Genomic DNA, 18724 nt, shown 5'->3' with positions numbered 1-18724 from the left:
AATTGATGATTGACTTTTTAGTGTAGAAAACTAGTGCATGGACGTTTAAAGTATATATCTGAAATGTTTTTGCTTAGATCTAATAAAAAAATAATTAGATACTGCTTCACAACAAAAAATGTGGCAACAAAGTTTATGTACAATACTTAAAAAAGCCAACAAGTGGGATTTTGATCACACATATAGTATAGATGCATGCAGATTAAGAAAAATAAACAATGGTATTGCTTTAATCTTACAATCAATATATAATATACATATTTTTGTTGAGTAAAATTCAACAATTAATCCTGGGGGGAGGGGGGACGGACACATTTCAAAATATATAACTTGAGATGCCTCCATGACAATAGTCACTCTATATGGCACTAGGATTTTTTTATTTATTTAGAAAAAAATACCTGAACATGTTACAGTTTAATGGTCACAAGACAGGAATGCGCATCAGAAACTGTCCAATCATGCACGTTTTTCCATAAAAGTTCAAAACAATTAAGTAAACAATGTGAAAATGGACCATATAAATGTTTTTACTTTAAACTTGTTTGTGAGGAACCAAACATATGCTAGTACAGTACATAAAACTCAGTACATTAAATAACATTTTGATAAATTACAAAAGGAATGCAAAAAGGATTTAGAATAACTGCACTATGATATTTTGTTTTTATTCATCGCATGTCTTGTGGTGTTCAAGCTGCATACTACCCCGTCTAAATCCAGACTTTTGTGACGTCACCACAAAACTGACAGGCTTCTTTGACACCAGTGTACTGAGCTCCGTGGGTGTAAAATGAATTATAATATGAACAAACAACAAAGAAAATCAAACATGTGAAGCACCGTCACAAAAGGCATCTTTGTTTTCCTAAAGTGCGGCAGATTTGCTTGCGCTGTAACTCCAGCCAATCACAAGCCTGCTCAGATGCATCTGATCTGAAATGGCAATAAATGTGCCTTGTGGTGAACTGGTTGGATGTCAACAGCTGATGTTACTGCACAGACCTGTATGCCGCTGCCCACATCTGTGTTTTTCACCCACATTCTCGCGTGCACATGCTTAAAAACACACTACCTCACTGTGCTTTCTTTCACACAAACACATTCTCTGTCTTGGTAACTGATTGCACATGGTCGGCAGTGGACGTGGTCCCGTGGATTACTCTTTCATTTTTTTATTCATTTATTTATTTTCACTTTGAACAATGACGACGCAGTGAGACGCTCCTCTTTCAGTCTGGACACTCTCTGACGTTGATGGCACCGAACACGGTGGGAAGCTTGTCGAACGAGACTGGTTGGCTGTTGACTGTCATGTCCTGGATGCATCCGACAAAGGCCGACGTGACAGGAAGCGCCGTTTGCATCGTCGTCTCTGCAGTGCAAGCGGGACAAGGTTGTGTCATTGTTGTGTTGTGACACATTGACTTCTGTCATTTTTGTTTAATATTATCTTTGGGTTCTAGTTCCATAAGGTCAGGGTGATGAAGACACTCGCCCTTCAGTTTATATTTGACATCAGATGTCATGCCTGAATTCCATCCATCCATTTTCCATACCCGCTTAGTCCCGAGGTCAGGGTCACGGGGGTCTGCTGGAGCCTATCCCAGCCGTCTTAGGGCGAAGGCAGGGGACACCCTGGACAAGTCGCCAGTTCATCGCAGGGCCACATAGAGACAAACAACCATTCACACTCACATGCACACCTACGGACAATTTAGAATGTTCAATTGACCTCACATGCATGTTTTTGGAGTGTGGGAGGAAGCCGGAGAACCCGGAGAGAACCCACGCAGACACAGGGAGAACATGCAAACTCCACACAGAAAGGTCCAAGGTCCGGGCCCCGGAATCGAACCCACGACCTTCTTGCTGTGAGGCGGCAGCGCTAACCACTGTGCCACCGTGTCGCCCATGCCTGAATTCATTCATCGTAAATTGTCATTGTAAAGGTTCTTTTGTTACATCCCATTCATCCATTTTCAATACCCGCTTCCTCCTGCACTCGGGGTTGCATGATTTGTTGGAGCTTATCCCAAATGCCATAGGGCAAAGGCAAGGTGACACCCTGGACAAGTCAACTAGTTCATCGCTGGGCCACGTTGAAAGAAAAACAAAGACACACAACCATTCACTTTCACACACACACACACACACACGCACACACACACACGCTAAGGGGCAATTTAGAATTCCCAAAATATCTCACATGGACGTTTCAGCTGGAGAACCCAGAACGAACCCACGCAGACACAGGGAGACCATGCAAACTCCACACGGAAAGGCCCCATGCCCAGAATCGAACCCTTAACCTTCTTGCTATGAGGCAGCAGCGCTAACCGCTGCACCACCTTGCACCACGGTGTCGCCCTTGTTACATCCCTTTTCACTGAACTCCAGTGATGCAGTATCACATGATGCATTCATTCATGTAGCATAAATAGCCCGAAGTTTACAACATATGGCAAAAACAGCTCCCTGCTAAGCTGATGCTTTGTTGGACCTTCCAAAGGAAAACAAGGGGACCAGAGCACGGCTGTCATGAGGAGCTCTCAGAAAACACAACAACAGGGGTTTTGTGACTAAGCAGGGAAAGATATCAGCAAGCCCACCACCCCCCTCCCCGGTCCAAGTCACTCACCAGGAATGCCACCCACATACAGTGAGCTTTTGGTGGAATTGGGCGAGGACAACGGTGGTCCAATCTTGTAATTGTCTACAGTGTCGACATGCAGCTGCACAACATTTTTCCTCTGGATTACTGGAGGACACATTGAATTAACATGAGTTAATTTTTTATATGAGAGCTTATGCAAAACAACAGCCAAACATTTTAAAAATGTCCCAAAGAGGGATTTTTGTCTTTTACCTGATATTTTATGAAATGCTCCATCACAGAGAGAAGCTTTTGGCTTCACCTTCACCATGAATTCCCCTTTTCCGTTATTGGCTTGGGCCACGACCTGCAAACAGACACACAATGATGGCACGTAGGAGGAAAGTTTCAACGTACGTCGTTATGGCCTCTTAACAGCAACATGGCGTCAAGAAGACCCACCTCTCCATCAAGCATGTAGACTGTGAGGTAGTGACCCATCTCCGGTCCATACTGGCTCCTGCTGGAGTTTCCAAAATACAGTAGCAGGCCGGTGGAACGGCGAGGACGGATGTTAAACAGCAGCTCTAAGCTGGAGCCCACAACAAGGGAGTCGTCTGAAAAACAGCAGGAGAACATTAAGGAGACAGCAATGAAAGGAGATGTCCAGGAGATCCATCTGATTGAGTCTATTTTCTTGAGAAAAAAAAACTGATTGGCAACTAATCTACAAAGAAATCCTTGAAGTCCTTGAAGGGATCTCTCTAATTGAGTTACTAATGCAGGGGACAGTGCTCCTGAATCAAAAGGTTGTAGCTTACATCAAGAAGTCAGACCATTAAATGGCGTTCGCTCGGATCGCTCAGATTTTAGATTTGCTTTAGAATTGCTTTTCCTCCTTTGCCAAGAAGAGGCAGGATAGAAGAGGTATCAGTGATCTTAGGCCCTGTTTTCACTTGGTCACTTGTAACTGTTTTGGGTGATTGGATCACGAGAACGGATCTCGCAGCATCTGTTCGCACTTAGCCATTAACATGCGTCAGAGAATCAGTGATGGTTTTCACAACTTTCCCCATACAGGGTATGAAAAACTGAGCAAGCAAAAGAAGTAAGTAAATGAAAAAATGATTTTTGGGAATGTCACAACAGCCTACAGAGATATACAATTGTTTCGATGACACTGGTGAATTGGAACTGACTGGGAGCGTTCAAGGGTTTTTTATTTATCTTTTTAAAGGAGTATGAAACACAGGCTGTACAACAATATTTCCAAAAGTTGACACTTTTGGGGTGATGAGTGTGCACTCACTGACAATGACATGAGCTCCGTTCCCTGAGAAATAAACCCCTCTTTGCGTCGGTCCCTCAAAGCAGGGCCCAGCTCCGTGATTTGAAATTGGATTTAGCATTGGTGCGCCGTTCATTTTGAAATGTCGGATGCAGCCGGAGATGCTTTGCTTGGGAAGGCCCTTTGACTAAATAAAGAAGATAAACAATCAGTTTGTCAATATTTTAACTATGTGTATAAGTTTTATTATCGTTGTTATCATTATTATTATTATTCTTACCTTTAACTCTTTATGGAAGGTCTCCGGGGCAGCACCCAGATACACTGGTGACAAAAACAACTGCATGGATGTCAGCTCGGAGTGTGTCAGCTGACCATCCTGCGCTCGGATCCCATCCACAACCAATCGGAATTTCTTCTTCTCCAAACTAAATATGATCTAGGAGCAAAGCCACCACACAGTGTCTGACAGTGAAGAAGACGTGCGAGATATTGTGGAATGTGTCGTTATTATTTTTTGGTCACAGACGGGCTCACTTACAGAGTGCCACTTCCCATCATTGTACTTCTCCCTGTTGAAGATCTCCTTCTCTCTGCCCACAGACAGTCTGATCCTTCCTTTGGAAATGTACAAGGCAAGATGGGCGAGCCCCCCTCTGGTGGCAGCGAAGAACAGCAGTCCTTCTGATGCTCGGGTCCTGACGTCCAAGGAAAAGTGAGGCCTGGAGATCAAAATAAGAAGTAGAATATGAATATTTTTAAATGAGACAGTCTTAGTAGCTGCAGTTATATCCAATGGCATAAAACATATTTTGCCTTCTTTTTTAATTAATCTTGTCAAGGCTCGATGCAACATTGGCATCACTTGAGCTATTCAAACAATACATTGTAATCAGGCTAGCTTTGCAGACATTTTTCTCTCATCAGCAAATTCCATCTGGAGAAGGTTACTCTGATCTTAATCCCTGCTGTCTGATGTCTCACTTGTTCTCGGATCTTTCTTATACCAACAGTGATGTTGGTAGACCCACATTCTGAAGCCTCCCAACAAGTGGACTTACTCTTTAAACATAGCCCCATATTATTACTCAGCAGAAAACACACCAGTAAGCTGTTTTAGCATCTCTTTTCTATTGTACATCACAAGTTTTACTCAAGTGTTGAGAAACCGGAGGGTGGATGAGTTGCTCACCTGGGCTGCAAGAACTGCAGTGGGAGGCCGTAGCTCAGGCTGCTGGCATGACCATACATGCGATAAGCGTGTTGAACCAGGGCCGGTGCTGCGCAGGCTGGTGGGCGCTCATTCAGGGGTTTCATCACGCTCTCCTAAAACACCACAAACCCACCCCGAGAAAAAAACACACACATATTAAGCTCAGGATGCACATTTGGCCCTCCAGTGTTTGCTCGTTTGACCGCTGTGGGAAGACTCCAAGGAATTCTTTCACTGCTGCTGAAAGAACAATTCATAGTTGACGACAGGAGAATAGGAATCCTTAGTGTCCCCTGTGTGGAAATTCATCTTCATCTATTTACGTCTGCTTGTATAGAACACTTCAAGTGCTGCCAAATGTACATAACCAGGGAAAACAAAACAAATGGTTGAAGAGAGGATCAGACCATAGTTTTCTCACCAGCTTTCAGAAAAAAGTACAATCATTTGGTACCATTTATTTGTTTTGATCATTTTATGGATCACTTGCTGAATCAATTTCAAAACTCTGCCAATGTCCCCAATTTATTCAACGCAGGAAAACATCCAGTTTCTTTTTGTTTTTATATGTATATAATAGCATTATTCGAAACAGAGGTATACAGTGTCCTCCAATAAACCCTACTACCCCATTAGTATAACCCTAATTGTATAATCAGCTTATTCCTAATGATTTTTTTAAAAAATTGAAAATTAAGCTAAATGTAAGATGAAGTAAAGTAGTCGGTTTTAATGGGATGCATCAGGCTCTTCAGTGTTAGATATGAAAGGATTAGAGTTTCAATGTGACAAGAGAACTTTAAGAACTTTAAATTGCAATTGCATCAATACCTGCCGCCTGTTTATAGGATTTCAGTTGGTGACACACCTGAGCACTACAAGTGAACAATTTAAAACAGCATGGACACTATAATGCCATGGCTCCCGGTGCAAAAGGCACCAATAACTGGCTAGTCTTAGCTCATACTTTTCCACTACGCTGGGATGTTATGCGGGGCTGAATCATCAGCTGATCTCATGCAGTGTCATTTGGTATCTTGCTTCAGATCCATCAGATTACCAAGGCCAGCATGAACTCACACAGCAGTCAAGAATTCACCGCTGAGGGTCATACAGAGTTAGGGGGAAATTAAACTATGTTTGGAGGCGTGGCCAGCATGCAAGGTTCACTCTGATTGGACAAAATTAGTAAAAGTTAATTATGAAGACGTGAATCTATTGATGTATTTCAAATCAAATCTACACTTACTAAATTAATGTTGAGAGCACAATGATTCATTTCAAAGATAGACTTGTTGACATTGTGAAACAACATGCTGATGGCTACTGATTAACTGGGATAATGTAATGTAATCAACATTGGAATCATGGCATGAAGGGGAGCGTGACGGTTTCGACCGGACGCTGGATTAGTGAGTGTCGAGTGCTTGTGAATCACTGTTCAGTCATCGCTGACTTTGTGCGAAAGAAAGAAAAGAGACAGGAGTTGATTTCAAGCTTGTTATTCACAACTTTTTTTCTGAACTTTAAATAGAATGGACAGAGATACAACACAGTGGGTAATTATTATAATTATTAGGATTGTTCATGCAGCTTTTATTTTGTTCCGTTTGTCTTTAATGGAAGTACACGTGCAGATGAATGAGCATGTGCAGAAACAGCAGGGCGTTGTGGTGCAAAGTGGCTGATTTTCATGTCAATATTAAAACTCTCGCCGGCATCAGCAGGTCTTATGGCTCCTTTGTCTTCACCTCTGGAAATAAGGCAGCAAAATAAGATGTAAACAGCGTCAACACAAGACAAACACTGCATGGCCTAAAAATAGCTATTTCATTTCATAAATATAAAAGAGAAACAGTAAAATGTTGTTAAGGGTCACTGCTTGTTGGCGGCCAAATTCATGCATATTTATTATGTTTGTGCTTCTGAAAATTACACTATAACAAAATGTGGAAGTGTGAAGAAAAAGTTGCATGTACCAGCTCAACTCAGACAAACCTGATAGGATAATTGCATAAGTTGAGACTTACAACAGAATTAGGACTGCATATATCTGATTAACTTAAAAAAAAAAAAAAAATCTGTGGGAATGTGAGACAAACACTCACCTTCTTAGAACTGCGGTCCAACATGAGTTGAGCAGGGCTGTCAGCTGCGCACACATCCAGCAGGACGTCTCCGGACGGCAGGAAATTGCTGAAGTCCTCGGCTTTGTACAGGTTACTGGGCCTGTGAGACAAGCTGCTGTTACTACGCATTCCAAGAGCGCAAATTGCTGCCCATCTCGCAGCAGAATGTTACCTAAAACAATTTGTACGTGCACTGAAATGTGAGCAGATCTCACCGTCTTGTGTAGAGGTTGGAAACGCAGCCCTGGAATCTGTTGTTTCCCAGGAACATGCCAGTGCCGCCTGTGAAGGGTATGGAGGTGCTGCCGCTCTGGACCTGACCCTTGTCTTCATCATCAATAATCATCTTAATCCTGTTTGGAAAAACACTTGTATTACTTGTTTGTCCTTCGGCCCTACATTTATATTTCTGTTAAGGACTTTTTTTCTTCAATGCCTCAAGCGCTCATGTCCGCAGAAGTTTTCCCTACCCTCCGGACGTCTTGGTCACGGTCACATAATGCCACAAGTCATCGTTATACTGTTTGTTTGATTTCCACATTTTGTTGTTGAAACGGAAGACCACGTGGCCGTTTTCCAAACCAATGTTCATCCCGTTTGCCTGGAAAGTGTCAGAAGAGAAAGCGTTAAAACCCGACCCGGGTGAAATATTGCTGGGGATGTTCCGAAAGGAAACGTTGCGGCTGACCTGCTGTTTGTCCTGCAGAATGAGACCCTGACTTTGCGTGCTCTTGAACCCGAGGGAGACGTCAACTTGATCGCTCAGGCTGAAATTCTTGAGCTCCGTCGACAGCGAGCTTCCAAGGCTGAACTCTGCTCTACGGGGGACCTGGACAGTGACAGGATGGTGTCAGTGGGCCAAGTGGGTCTGGGTGTTATTTGGGCAAAAAGGTATGCAGAGCAGAAATGAATGGTCCTACCAGGGACTCTTTGGGACAGCCTTTGCTGACGCCCACTTGCTCGTCAGCAGTTTTGAAGTCGGAGCCGAGTCTCAGATTTTTCAAACATCCTTTATATGGCTGCATGGTGATGTTATTTCTGAAGGAAGGGGAATTCAATCAAAGTTGTCAAAAACAGAATGGATAATCAATCACGTGGCTGTTAGAGAATGTAAGTACTCAGCACCTCTCCCTCAGTTCTTGCGGGGCACCGCCGATGTAGAACTCTTGAAACTGATCTGTCTTGTATTTCGCCTGAGCTGTGGCAATTTCTGCACCCTTTTCCCGCACTGAGATACCTGTGTTTCTACAGATGATGAGGATATCCACCCAGTCATCCGTCTGAGAGTGATGACGGAAGAACAAAACAAGGTCAGTATAATCAAATGTAGGCCAAGGGGTGAAGTTAAATGATAGCAAATGAGATGGGAAGGGAAAGAAGTGATTTACCGGGAAAATTTTGCGGTTTAGTGAAGTTGTAGCAGAGACCAAATTGCCATGAAGGAAAATTTCCCCCTTTTCCATGGTGACAGTGAAGTAGTCGTCCTGTTGTCCACATAATATATTCATCACATTCTGACTCACTCATATGCCGTCAAACGGGACTATTTCTCGCACCATATGAAAGAACCACAGGGAAGTGATTTACCTCAGTACCAACGTACAACAGCAGACCATTTTCTGAGCGGGAATAGAGGGTCATCTTGATGACGAGGCTGGTCATCTTTCTATTTATCACGGCTTTACTGTACCCAGTGCCTTCATAGTATTCAGAATTGAATGGAGGGACATATCTGTGTGCCAGAGAGAAAAAGACAAGAAATGAGATTTGAAAAATCCCATCTGGCAAGATACCCTAAAAAAGTGGATTTTCCTCTCAGCGGTTGTCATCGTACCTCTTGCATGCAGTCTCCTCATTGATCCTCTCAGCGTTTTTGAAGTTGTACAGACTGACGACTTTATCGTTGACGGAGAAGAACTCGATGCAGCCCTGGTACCTGGGAAAGTTGAGAGGCGGCGGTGGCTGGGGAGAAGCAAACGGTGAAAAGATGTTTAATTAGACAAGAAAGGAAGACGTCACTTTTATACGCGTGTTCTCCCGCTGCTCACTGTAAAGTTGGAAGGGTAGCCTCCCACGTAAAAGACCACGTCGCTGGGCGTCAGGTCCAGGAGGTTCTTCTCGTTGGTTCCTTGTGTGGTGCGCACAATCGGCTCTTTGGGCGTCTGTGAGGTGATGTCTTTGACCAGGACCATCTCTGCATCTTGGTAGATTCTAGATCATCAATGGACACATATTAAAATGCCGACCAAACTCGCAGCTGAAAACGGGGACGTCCTGTCGCCGCTTCACCTGTGCAGGTTGACTTTGTCGAACTTGGCCGGCTCGGACTCAGACGAGGTGATGGAGTCCGTCTTGATCTCGTGCACCACGCCGTTCAGCTTGTAGACGCTGTACAGCACGTTGTTCTTCACGACCATGCCGATGTAGTCCTTGGAGGGCTGTGGGACACAGGTTGCTCGGGGTAAGAGAACTAAGAACTCAATCTTGGCGCCAAGCCATTTGCGCATTCCGAGAGACTTACGTCTCTGTTGCCCAGATACAGCACGAACATGTCCGCGCTGTTTCTGGTCTGTCTGCGTCGCCGCCGTCCATCACCCCTGCCTTTGGGCCTCTGCAGCGACAGCACAAGTGACGTGTAAGCCTTCAGATCCTCCAGGTCCTTCGGAGGACGCAGCGCCACGTGGCCGTTGCCGGTGAACTTCATCGGGATGGCGATCTGGAGAAAAAGGGTGAAAAGTTAGACGGCGGAGACATTGCAGTTTGAGGCGGATCGACCTGACAGAGAGGCGTCGCACCTTGTTGGCCGCGTCCCGCGCCAGCTCAATGAGCTCTTTGATCTTCTTGATGTTCTCAGTGATGTTGCTGAGGGGCGAGAACTGTGACGTCAGGTTCTCCACCTCAGAGATCTTATCGTTGAGAGACGGTATGGTGTTCAACAAGTTCTTCACTGCGAAGATGAGAAGGGAAAGGAACAGTAAAAATCACAAGTTCGCAATTTAAAGAGGACATAATAAATGAGCACTAAAGCAGCGATCACAAAAACTATTGGCGCAAACTCTCACCCGTCTGATCTACGTCATTTAAGACATTGCTCAGGTTGGAGTTAGCGGGAGTCACTTTAATCTTGTCGATTTCCTTTTGGATGTCGTTGAGTCTGTTCATGGTGTTGCTGGCTGTGCTGTTGGCATCAGCCGCCTTCCTCTTGGCGTCATCGATCATTCCGCTGATGTCGTCTAAAGATAAAGAACATAAGAACTCTGGCTCTGGCACTGTGTGACAGAACCAATCTGCTCAACTTGAATACCTGTCTTGATGCCATTCAGTTGCTTCTGCGCATTCTGCAGGTCCTTCTGCAGAGCTTTCTTCTTCTTTTCAGCATCGTCCAGCCGCTTCTTGAGGTTGGTGAGATCACTTGCAGCATCTTTGTGGGAACAGAGAATTAACCAATGGGATTTTTTTGGGGGGGGCAAAGTTGATTGGGGGGTGTTAAATGTGAGGATGAATCACCATTAAGTTCTCTGTCTGCATCCTTCGCACTCTGCAGTAAGTCTTCGCTCAGATCTTTCATGTCTATGGCTCGATCTGTCAGATTCTGCTTCACTAGGTCCTGAACAACAAACATTTATCATCATTTCATTTAATTCATTTGACAAAACAAAAATCAATCTAAATCAAAAAAGATACAAAAAACAACCTTACAATTGAACTGTCTTGGAACAAAAGTGTGCCTTACATTTAAAGCTTTGTCTGCAGCCCTCTTTGCCTCGTTAGCTGCAGCCTCGGCTGCATTTATTGCATCCGTTATGTTCTTGTAGGCATCGATGGCGTCTTTGGCATTACGCACCTCCGAACGTCCGCTAGCATTTTTCACAGCACTGACGAAAGAAAAATAAGAGTAGATAATATAGAAACAGGTGCAAACGTAGACGCCTCGTGCAAAGAATCAACAAAGAAAGAACTCTGACGTTGAAGGGTTCTAGTAAAAATGAGGCCTGAGTTTTAGGCCAAACGTCATACTTCTCCAGGTCATCTGCCATTTTGTTGAGGTTCCTGGCATGATCCTCCGCAGCCTCCACGATATCCGCCTTGGCTGCAGCCTTGGAAATCTCATTCACCTTCTTGGTCAGGTCGGTCTTAGCGCCGTCTAGTTGCGCTGCAAGCCTTTCGTATTCCTGCAGAGATGGAGGAGGGGGAGCAGGTTCGTCATAAAGCAGGAAATGCCTTTCGCCTCAGCGATGGGCATGACAAGCAGGGCATGCTGATGGTTATCAGCATTTACATGACATGTCAGGGCCTGACTGCACACAGGTGTGAAATCGGAGTCGGGATTGCACAATAAGGGACAGCTATAGAGAGTTGAAAGGTTCATGCTTGAAGCAAATGACGTGGAAGTGTACAGCGAGTGCTGCTGGTGTCTCGTACCGTTTTGCTGTCTGTCAGCATTTTCCCCAAATCCTTTGCCTTCTGCAGCTCTTCTCCTGCCATGGCCATCTGGTCTTCAACGGTCTTCCGCTCCTGTTTCAAGTCATTGATACGGTTCTGGAAAAAAACAAACATTGTTAGATTTGTAATAACTGCGTGTCTTTGTCAGTCTCTTCTGTAAAGCCAACTTTTATAACATTGATTTAATGTAAACATATGTGTGAATTCTTTATCAAATGCAGAAGAGCCCAGCGAGCCCCTTTAAAGGGCCAGTGTGTAATATTTAGGAGAACATGCTGCAACCAATGACAGTCAAACGTGATCAAAATTCTTCCATAAAGGAAAATCACAAACACTTGAGCAGTTCCACATTATGGATTATTGTAGATATGTGGTGGGGCAATATGACACAATAACAACAGTAATGACTTTTAAAGGGTTTGTCGGACTAAAAAGCTTCGATTCTGGACAATAGATCCTTGCAGACGTTACCAGCTGTGCCTTTAACTAATAAGCTTGTGGAAAATTGAGGAAACGTACCTTCAGATCTTCCATCGCCTGAGCATTGAGTCCGTTCTGCACGTTTGCTTTCTTCACAGAGTCATTGGCTTCCTTAAGAGCCTCATCGAGGTCCTTCAGCTTGTCCTCATAGCTCTTGAGGAGGTCTCGGAGCTTTTTGGCTGCAGCCTCGTTCTCATCACACTGCTTACTTACGTTAGCCTTGATGTGTTCCAGCACTGCATTGTTGAGAAAAAAAAACGCCATCAATCTTTTGCCCATGGGGCTTGAAGATTTTATAAACAACGCAAAGAAAAAAAGCCAATGAGTTACTTGTTCTTGTAAAAAGGGGGAAATTGATTAAACCCATATTACACTTATTTTTAAATCTTTGTTATCATCCTAGGCTTCAACGGAACAGCCGTGTGTGCATAATTAGAAAGATAGATAGATGTGCTTCATTGATCCCAAACTGGGAAACTACGCAACATGACATGTCTCTGTGTTTCCTGAAAAATGTTCAGCTTTAGCTTCCTGTTAAAAGTGATGCTTGCATATTGGAAGCGGGAGGGGCGATGCACGGTAACAGAGGGCTGATTTCCTCAGCACACATTTTCTGAAATGTGGAGCAAGCAAAAGAAGCAAAAGGGTGGACTTCCCTCTGTTGCGAGGAGATCATTCACAAGCTTTGTCAACTCATCTTGTTGTTGGACAATGACCTGAATTTTGCATAATATGGGTCCTTTAACATTTGCTTGTTTCCTTACACTTTCTGGCCTCATCTCTCTCTTTCTCAGCAGCTGTTTTCTGCGGGGTGAAATCCCTGTTCTCCATCTCCTCCACCATGCGCTTAGCTTCATCCATCAGTTTCCCGAGGTTTTCACTGGGCACCATTTCACCACTGGTGTCGGCCTCCTGCAGCTGGTCGACTAGAGCTTTAAAATACACACACAAAAAGGCACATTGTTCCAGTTAGGAAGGACTTTTTAGGAAGGACTGACCAAAGTCAGCGACACATCTCACATTTTAGCACCCATTATGGCCCACAGTCAAAAAGTTTGCCCACCCCTGTATTATACTATAATATTTAAGTGTATAAGCGGAAAAGGTATCATTTAAAAACAGAGAGATAAGAAGGTAAGTCATAAGATAAGGGTGTGCGACAAAAAGACAACACTAGGTTGAATTTTTCCTCACCTTGGATTTTCTTGAGAGTGGATTTGATGTCTGCATCCAGAGCTTTTGCCCTCTTGTGGGTTTTTTCCACTGCTGCCACTGCCTTGTCGGCATCGGCGGCCCTTTTATCTGCCTTCATGTGGAGATATGCACAGACGAAGCACACTCAAGCCCATTTTCACACATAAAACGGCATGATAATAAAAAATATTCCAGGCACTGTCTGCAGTCCCTCTACCTCGTCTTTAAGGGAGCTGATGTCATCTGAAAGGTTTCTCTGGTCCTGTTCCAACTGAGTAACTTTGGACCTCTGGTTGTTGACGGCTGCACTGTATTTGTTGACAAGATCCTGTAACAGGGCACAACGGCAGAAAGTCAGAAGAAGCTGCTCAGCAACTTGACTTTTGTGGCTGCACAAAAACCCAGTGAAGAAGCAGGAAGAGGCCGAGAATATGAATGCACACTTTGGGGCAACGGACACTTGCGGCCAGTGGCACGGCCTCTAACTTATGCCGACACGTGAGCGTTGGGAGAAAATTGACTGAGATTGCTTATCAGCAGGGATCTCCAGTGTTTGAACAAGCACACCCATGCTGTGCCTTCGTCTTCCTGTGAGAGTGTACTGTACCAGGAGGGAGAAGGCGTGCAAAGTTCAGCACATTTTGCAAAAACCTGATTAATAGTTGTTGTTGTTGTTTTTTTTCTTTTGACCTCATTTTAAAGAGTTCATGGTTACAGCTCAAGCTGGCAGGGCCTGGACATTTTACCTTTGTGTCCAACAAAGCCTTTTCCAGATTCTTTAGCCTCTCCTGAGCGGAGGCGCTGGCAGTGGCGTTGCCCAGCTGAGACTTGATCCTTTGCAGCTCTTCATCCAGCTTCTCCAGGTCTTTGAGTAAAGTCTGGGCACAGTTGTCACATTCTGCAAGACAGATCAAATTAACCTAAGATTAGAGGCACAGATCTGAGTTTTAAGTTTCCTTTTTTGTTGTTGTTGTTGTTGTTGTTGCGCCGACTGACCCTGGCAGCGCTCATCTGTGTTTGTGTCTCCTGGCTCCAGCGTGTTCTTGCAAACTGAAGAAGAAGAGATTTTATTTGAGAGCACAATAATAACATAGCAACAACTAACCAACCTAAAGGGCATAAATGCCTTGCCAGGGTGACTCTGACCTCCAGTTTTGGGATCGCAGTTGTTGCCATTGCCGTTGCAGTTACAGGGCTGGCAGTTGCCCCCCCGACTCACAGGATCACCAAAGTACCCGGGAGCGCAGCTGAGACAAGCAAAGTAGAATGAGTGGCAAAATAAACCAGCATTAAGTCAACACGCAAAGAATTTGATGGACGCTCACCTCTCACATCTTTCCCCAGTGTAGCCTGTCTTGCATACACACTGGAAGTCTCCATAGACCTCCCTGCATCCTAATGCAAAGCTGCCCAGACACAGACAGATTATACATTTGAAAATACAAATGTATGAATACTGATGCATTAGTGTTGTTGGGTTTCTTTGTTTTGTGTTTTTTTTTTTAAATTCCACCTACTTGTTTGTCTCCATGCTGAAGGGGCACGGACAAATTCTGCACGTCCTCTGAGCGGCGTTGCCATAATAGCCATCCTTGCAGCGTTCACAGCGATCCCCAGCTGTGTTGTACTGGCAATTCTGAAAACAAGGTGTCAAAATTATTAATAGGCTGCTTTAAAAAAAACTAAACTCAAATGCCATTCCTGACTCTACTCTGAGGCAGAGTAATACACTTTCTCTGGCTTGATTGCAGCTATCCAGGAGGCGGCTAATTTTTAATATGCTGGGGTGTGGATCCGTGCTTGTGTGGCTCACGCATGTCCAGTCCTGAGTGTCTTACGCAACAAACAGGTCGAAATGCCAAAATGACATCAGTGACCCAGCAAGAAGAAGAGGAGAGGATCCAGGTATCAAGACATCAGGGAATAAGTGCTGAATGATGATTTAGAGATTCAGAGAGATCGCTCCCTCCAGGAGAGAGGTTTGAGCGCTGTGCGGGAGGTCATCAGGTGTGTGTCGTATGGGTGAAGGTGTTTCTTACCTGGCACCTCCCTGTCTTCTCATCACACTCGTCCGCTAGGCCGTTGCACTGGCAGGGCACGCACTGGCCAGTGTACAGAGCGCTGGCATCCCTGTAGTAACCAGGAGCGCATTTCTGAGGAGGAAATGAACAGATCACTACATTAATTTTTAACTACCCATTTAACCACCCATAAGTGAACTGTCCGTACACACGCGAAAATAGGACAAGATAAAAGACATGGGTGTATAAGGTACAGCAAGTAAATATCTATTTATCTATGTAAGGTAAACTGCTTTTAAGGTGTACACTTATTAGGTAGGTAGGAATACTACTTATTTCATACCATCATTTAAAAATACATCTGTCATGAAATGTTATAAAGAAAGATATTAATATATAAAACTTTAACTTTATCTGTGAAGTTAGATTTTTTTTTTTCACTGATGTTTTTTTTTTACAGACGTAAAAACAAAAAAAACTTTGTTTAGTAAATACTGTAAAACATCTGTCCTTGGTTGTCGTGTGAAGATCTTGAATAATGTTGCAATCCAGCAACATGCTCAATATTTCAGGGAGCAATGAATGTGATTGAATCTGCCTGTCCAGAGCAGATGATTAATAAAGAGAGACAATCTCCTCTCCCATGGCAACATCCACTTGCGGCGTACACGACGACAACAACAACGGCGACAACCACAACCACAACAACAGTGGACATTTGAGTGCCGTTAAAAATTAACAGCGCGGTACCTAAGTGCAAGTCTAACAGATAAGAGCCTCAGAGTCGTTCACAGGCCACACCTGACAAGTATAGATTTAACGTCAAACAAAGCAACATCTCTGTCATTTTTCTTCTTTTTTTACCTGAATCTGAGCACCTGCAGCAGCGTCATTGACGGAGGGATACTGAACTCTCTGCCCTCTGTCGTGCAGCCAGGGGTAGCGAAGCCCCTGGCTGCCTCGGTCACTGACGGACGGATACTCTATCCTCTGAGTCCCCCGGCCGTGATGCGAAGGGTGGTGTACGCGCTGAGCCTGTCTGTCATGATGCCTGGGGTGTCGCGGTCGCTCCCCTCGCTGGTAAGGCCTGTGGCCGGCCTGGGAATTTGCAATCAAAGCCCAGAACAGCAGGGTCTGGAACAAAAGCCCCGCCAGCCGCCGCGTTCCCGTCCTCGTGTGTGACATTCCGAATGTGTAGCCCGTGTGAAATAACTCACCGCGCTCCCCCGTCCCGGCCTCTTAAGAAGACGCGCTCATCGCGGACGCACACGCACCAGTGTGACGCAGCAGGGGGAGGAGGAAGAGGAGAAGGAAGAGACACTCCCCCTGTCTCCTCACCTGACGCAGTCACTATGTTGTCTGTTCCCTGGCGCACAAGCTCGCACATGCAAGTGTTTGCATGCTCCCTCGCTCTCTTCTGTCTGCTCCGATTCCCTCTCTCCCTCCCAACGCACACAGATATGCATTCAGAAAAACAAATGTGGGCACAAACACAGGAAGTCCAGCAGTTTTCGACCGGAGGACAATCACAGTGCTCTTGTGTTGGCACCAAGCCACAGGGAGTGGCCACACAGCGCAGTTTGTACTTTTGCAGTTATGTGTGCGCTTTTTGCGTGTTCGTGTAAAGACAACATAAAAGCTACTTTTTTCATTCATTAATTTTTCATACCCGCTTCTTCCCGAGCTCAGGGTCACGGGGGTCTGCTGGAGCCTATCCCAGCTGTCATAGGGCGAAGGCAGGGTGACACCCTGGACAAGTCGCCAGTAAAGTCTTGAAATCAGGTATTGAATTGAGATCAGGCATTATGTCAATGAAGTTTGGGATCGGCTGTAAAACGAACTTAATGCAAAGTAACAAAGTAACAAAGTAGCAAAGGTGGATTCACAAACACCTGTGTGTGTGTGTGTGTGTGTGTGTGTGTGTGTGTTTGTGCAAGGTTTATGACTGCAAAGAGGGTCAGACTTTGTCAGACAACAAAGTCACCCCTGAATCACACCTCTTCACACAGACAACGAGGCGTGGTGGCTGCAATCGCAGACACCTTGTGTTGCACTCAAGCGAGCACACATAGGTTTTCTGAGTAACAGTGTGTTGCCAAGCGCCACACCCGTCGAGTCAAGGTGAGGCGCCACGTCATTCCGCCCCTGGACACACAAAACACATAACTTCCTTCCAAACACACCCAATTTGGTCTGCGGCTCGCTTTCAATTGGATGCTTGCCGCTTTGAGTAAGACATTATCTATCACTCAAATTGAATTGTACAGCCTAGGTTCATAAACACAATTTGCTTCAAAGGGCTTTACATTGTCTACAGATGCAACACACTCCACCCTAGAACTGGGTAAGGAACAAAAACTCAGCAGGAAAAAAGAGGAAACCTCAGAGAGAGAGAGACAGAAAGAGAGCGAGAGAGCGGCATCCTTCTCTAACAGGGGTAGACGTGCGCTGGGTGTCACATATTCTATATATAGAGGTCACAACAGCAAACGTAAAAGGTGATATTTCTGTCAGAGTTTCTTCACCAGCAGATTCTGGTACTGTATTTGGACTTTGCTCAGCTCCTGCGGGCAAAGACCCACCGCAGTCATGTGTGCACAAATTAAATCTGGGCAGCACAAACGCGCTGGGTCCACTCAGCGCCATTCCCAGGATAAAAAGAATTCAACCAAAGCTTTTTCCATGGCAACTGCATCAGGTTGGTTTACACTAGGCGTCCTGCACACTGCGGCCATTCTCTTTCATATAGTTATCAAATCACTAGTATTATGTCTGCGTGATTGTGCATCATCTCCCAGCCCTGGGGCTACGCGATTTGGCCGCACAGCTCTCCACTCGGTATTTTCCAGTACATTCCACCTGAGGCTCTTTATGTGAGGAATATTTTTCCCTCTCAGATTAGGGTGTGGTGCCTCGCCCAGGCGTGTCAGGACACCAGAAGTGTATGAGTAGACCCAACTCAAGAGGGTGACATGATGCCTTTTTTTTACTGTCAACACCTCCCTCCGCCCTGTTCGTTTTACTCAAGTGAATACACAGCAACGACAAAGTTTTCAAAGTTTTCAAGGTTTCTAATCTTTGTATTCCAATACAGACAAATTTTCTGGTCTTTTAGTAAATCCATGATTGGCAATGTCAACGCGTCTGCCAAACCACAAATAACTTCCACTGCAACTTTTAAAGATGCTGAAGTAGAACTTTAATTTCCTTTTGGCTATCAAGATAGTCTGTTATTAGATCAAATCTTTAATTATCTAATTGGAGGTGTTTACACTTTCCTTTAATTCAAAGAAACTTTTAACCTGGGACTCAAGCACATTCCCTAATTCCGTTGGAGTTATTTCACATACGCATCTGGTG

The 18724-nt window shown here is 44.7% G+C and overlaps 1 protein-coding gene across 3 annotated transcripts in view; it reads right to left on the bottom strand.

Moving 5' to 3' along the window:
- Positions 1 to 116: 116 nt before the first annotated feature.
- Positions 117 to 18724, bottom strand: part of LOC142885203 (laminin subunit alpha-3-like) — a 51894-nt gene continuing 33286 nt past the window's right edge. For 2 of the 3 annotated variants that reach the window (XM_076021442.1, XM_076021443.1), the window contains 37 exons: positions 15383 to 15496; positions 14861 to 14979; positions 14669 to 14749; positions 14490 to 14590; positions 14340 to 14393; positions 14090 to 14241; positions 13561 to 13671; positions 13344 to 13455; positions 12914 to 13081; positions 12189 to 12385; positions 11649 to 11765; positions 11244 to 11398; positions 10960 to 11101; positions 10734 to 10833; positions 10531 to 10647; positions 10289 to 10459; positions 10022 to 10173; positions 9748 to 9942; positions 9516 to 9664; positions 9275 to 9437; positions 9061 to 9188; positions 8814 to 8958; positions 8615 to 8710; positions 8352 to 8506; positions 8147 to 8264; positions 7915 to 8055; positions 7697 to 7827; positions 7442 to 7579; positions 7206 to 7326; positions 5077 to 5210; positions 4426 to 4606; positions 4165 to 4323; positions 3906 to 4071; positions 3059 to 3213; positions 2870 to 2963; positions 2642 to 2761; positions 117 to 1375 (listed from right to left, as the gene is read on the bottom strand). In XM_076021442.1, the coding sequence (XP_075877557.1) occupies positions 1233 to 1375; positions 2642 to 2761; positions 2870 to 2963; positions 3059 to 3213; positions 3906 to 4071; positions 4165 to 4323; positions 4426 to 4606; positions 5077 to 5210; positions 7206 to 7326; positions 7442 to 7579; positions 7697 to 7827; positions 7915 to 8055; positions 8147 to 8264; positions 8352 to 8506; positions 8615 to 8710; positions 8814 to 8958; positions 9061 to 9188; positions 9275 to 9437; positions 9516 to 9664; positions 9748 to 9942; positions 10022 to 10173; positions 10289 to 10459; positions 10531 to 10647; positions 10734 to 10833; positions 10960 to 11101; positions 11244 to 11398; positions 11649 to 11765; positions 12189 to 12385; positions 12914 to 13081; positions 13344 to 13455; positions 13561 to 13671; positions 14090 to 14241; positions 14340 to 14393; positions 14490 to 14590; positions 14669 to 14749; positions 14861 to 14979; positions 15383 to 15496 (4995 nt within the window). In that variant the 3' untranslated portion in view covers positions 117 to 1232. Of the gene's footprint in view, positions 1376 to 2641; positions 2762 to 2869; positions 2964 to 3058; positions 3214 to 3905; positions 4072 to 4164; positions 4324 to 4425; positions 4607 to 5076; positions 5211 to 6583; positions 6851 to 7205; positions 7327 to 7441; positions 7580 to 7696; positions 7828 to 7914; positions 8056 to 8146; positions 8265 to 8351; positions 8507 to 8614; positions 8711 to 8813; positions 8959 to 9060; positions 9189 to 9274; positions 9438 to 9515; positions 9665 to 9747; positions 9943 to 10021; positions 10174 to 10288; positions 10460 to 10530; positions 10648 to 10733; positions 10834 to 10959; positions 11102 to 11243; positions 11399 to 11648; positions 11766 to 12188; positions 12386 to 12913; positions 13082 to 13343; positions 13456 to 13560; positions 13672 to 14089; positions 14242 to 14339; positions 14394 to 14489; positions 14591 to 14668; positions 14750 to 14860; positions 14980 to 15382; positions 15497 to 18724 lie in introns of those variants that run through there. The other variant, XM_076021444.1, reaches the window with a different exon arrangement.

This window comes from Nelusetta ayraudi, unplaced genomic scaffold, assembly GCF_046127955.1.
Source record: "Nelusetta ayraudi isolate G7.1 ecotype Tasmania unplaced genomic scaffold, CSIRO-AGI_Nayr_v1 ptg000011l, whole genome shotgun sequence".
Taxonomy (NCBI): Eukaryota; Metazoa; Chordata; class Actinopteri; order Tetraodontiformes; family Monacanthidae; genus Nelusetta; species Nelusetta ayraudi.
Note: the sequence above shows the minus strand (reverse complement) of the source record. Positions and strands in the feature narration are given on the sequence as shown.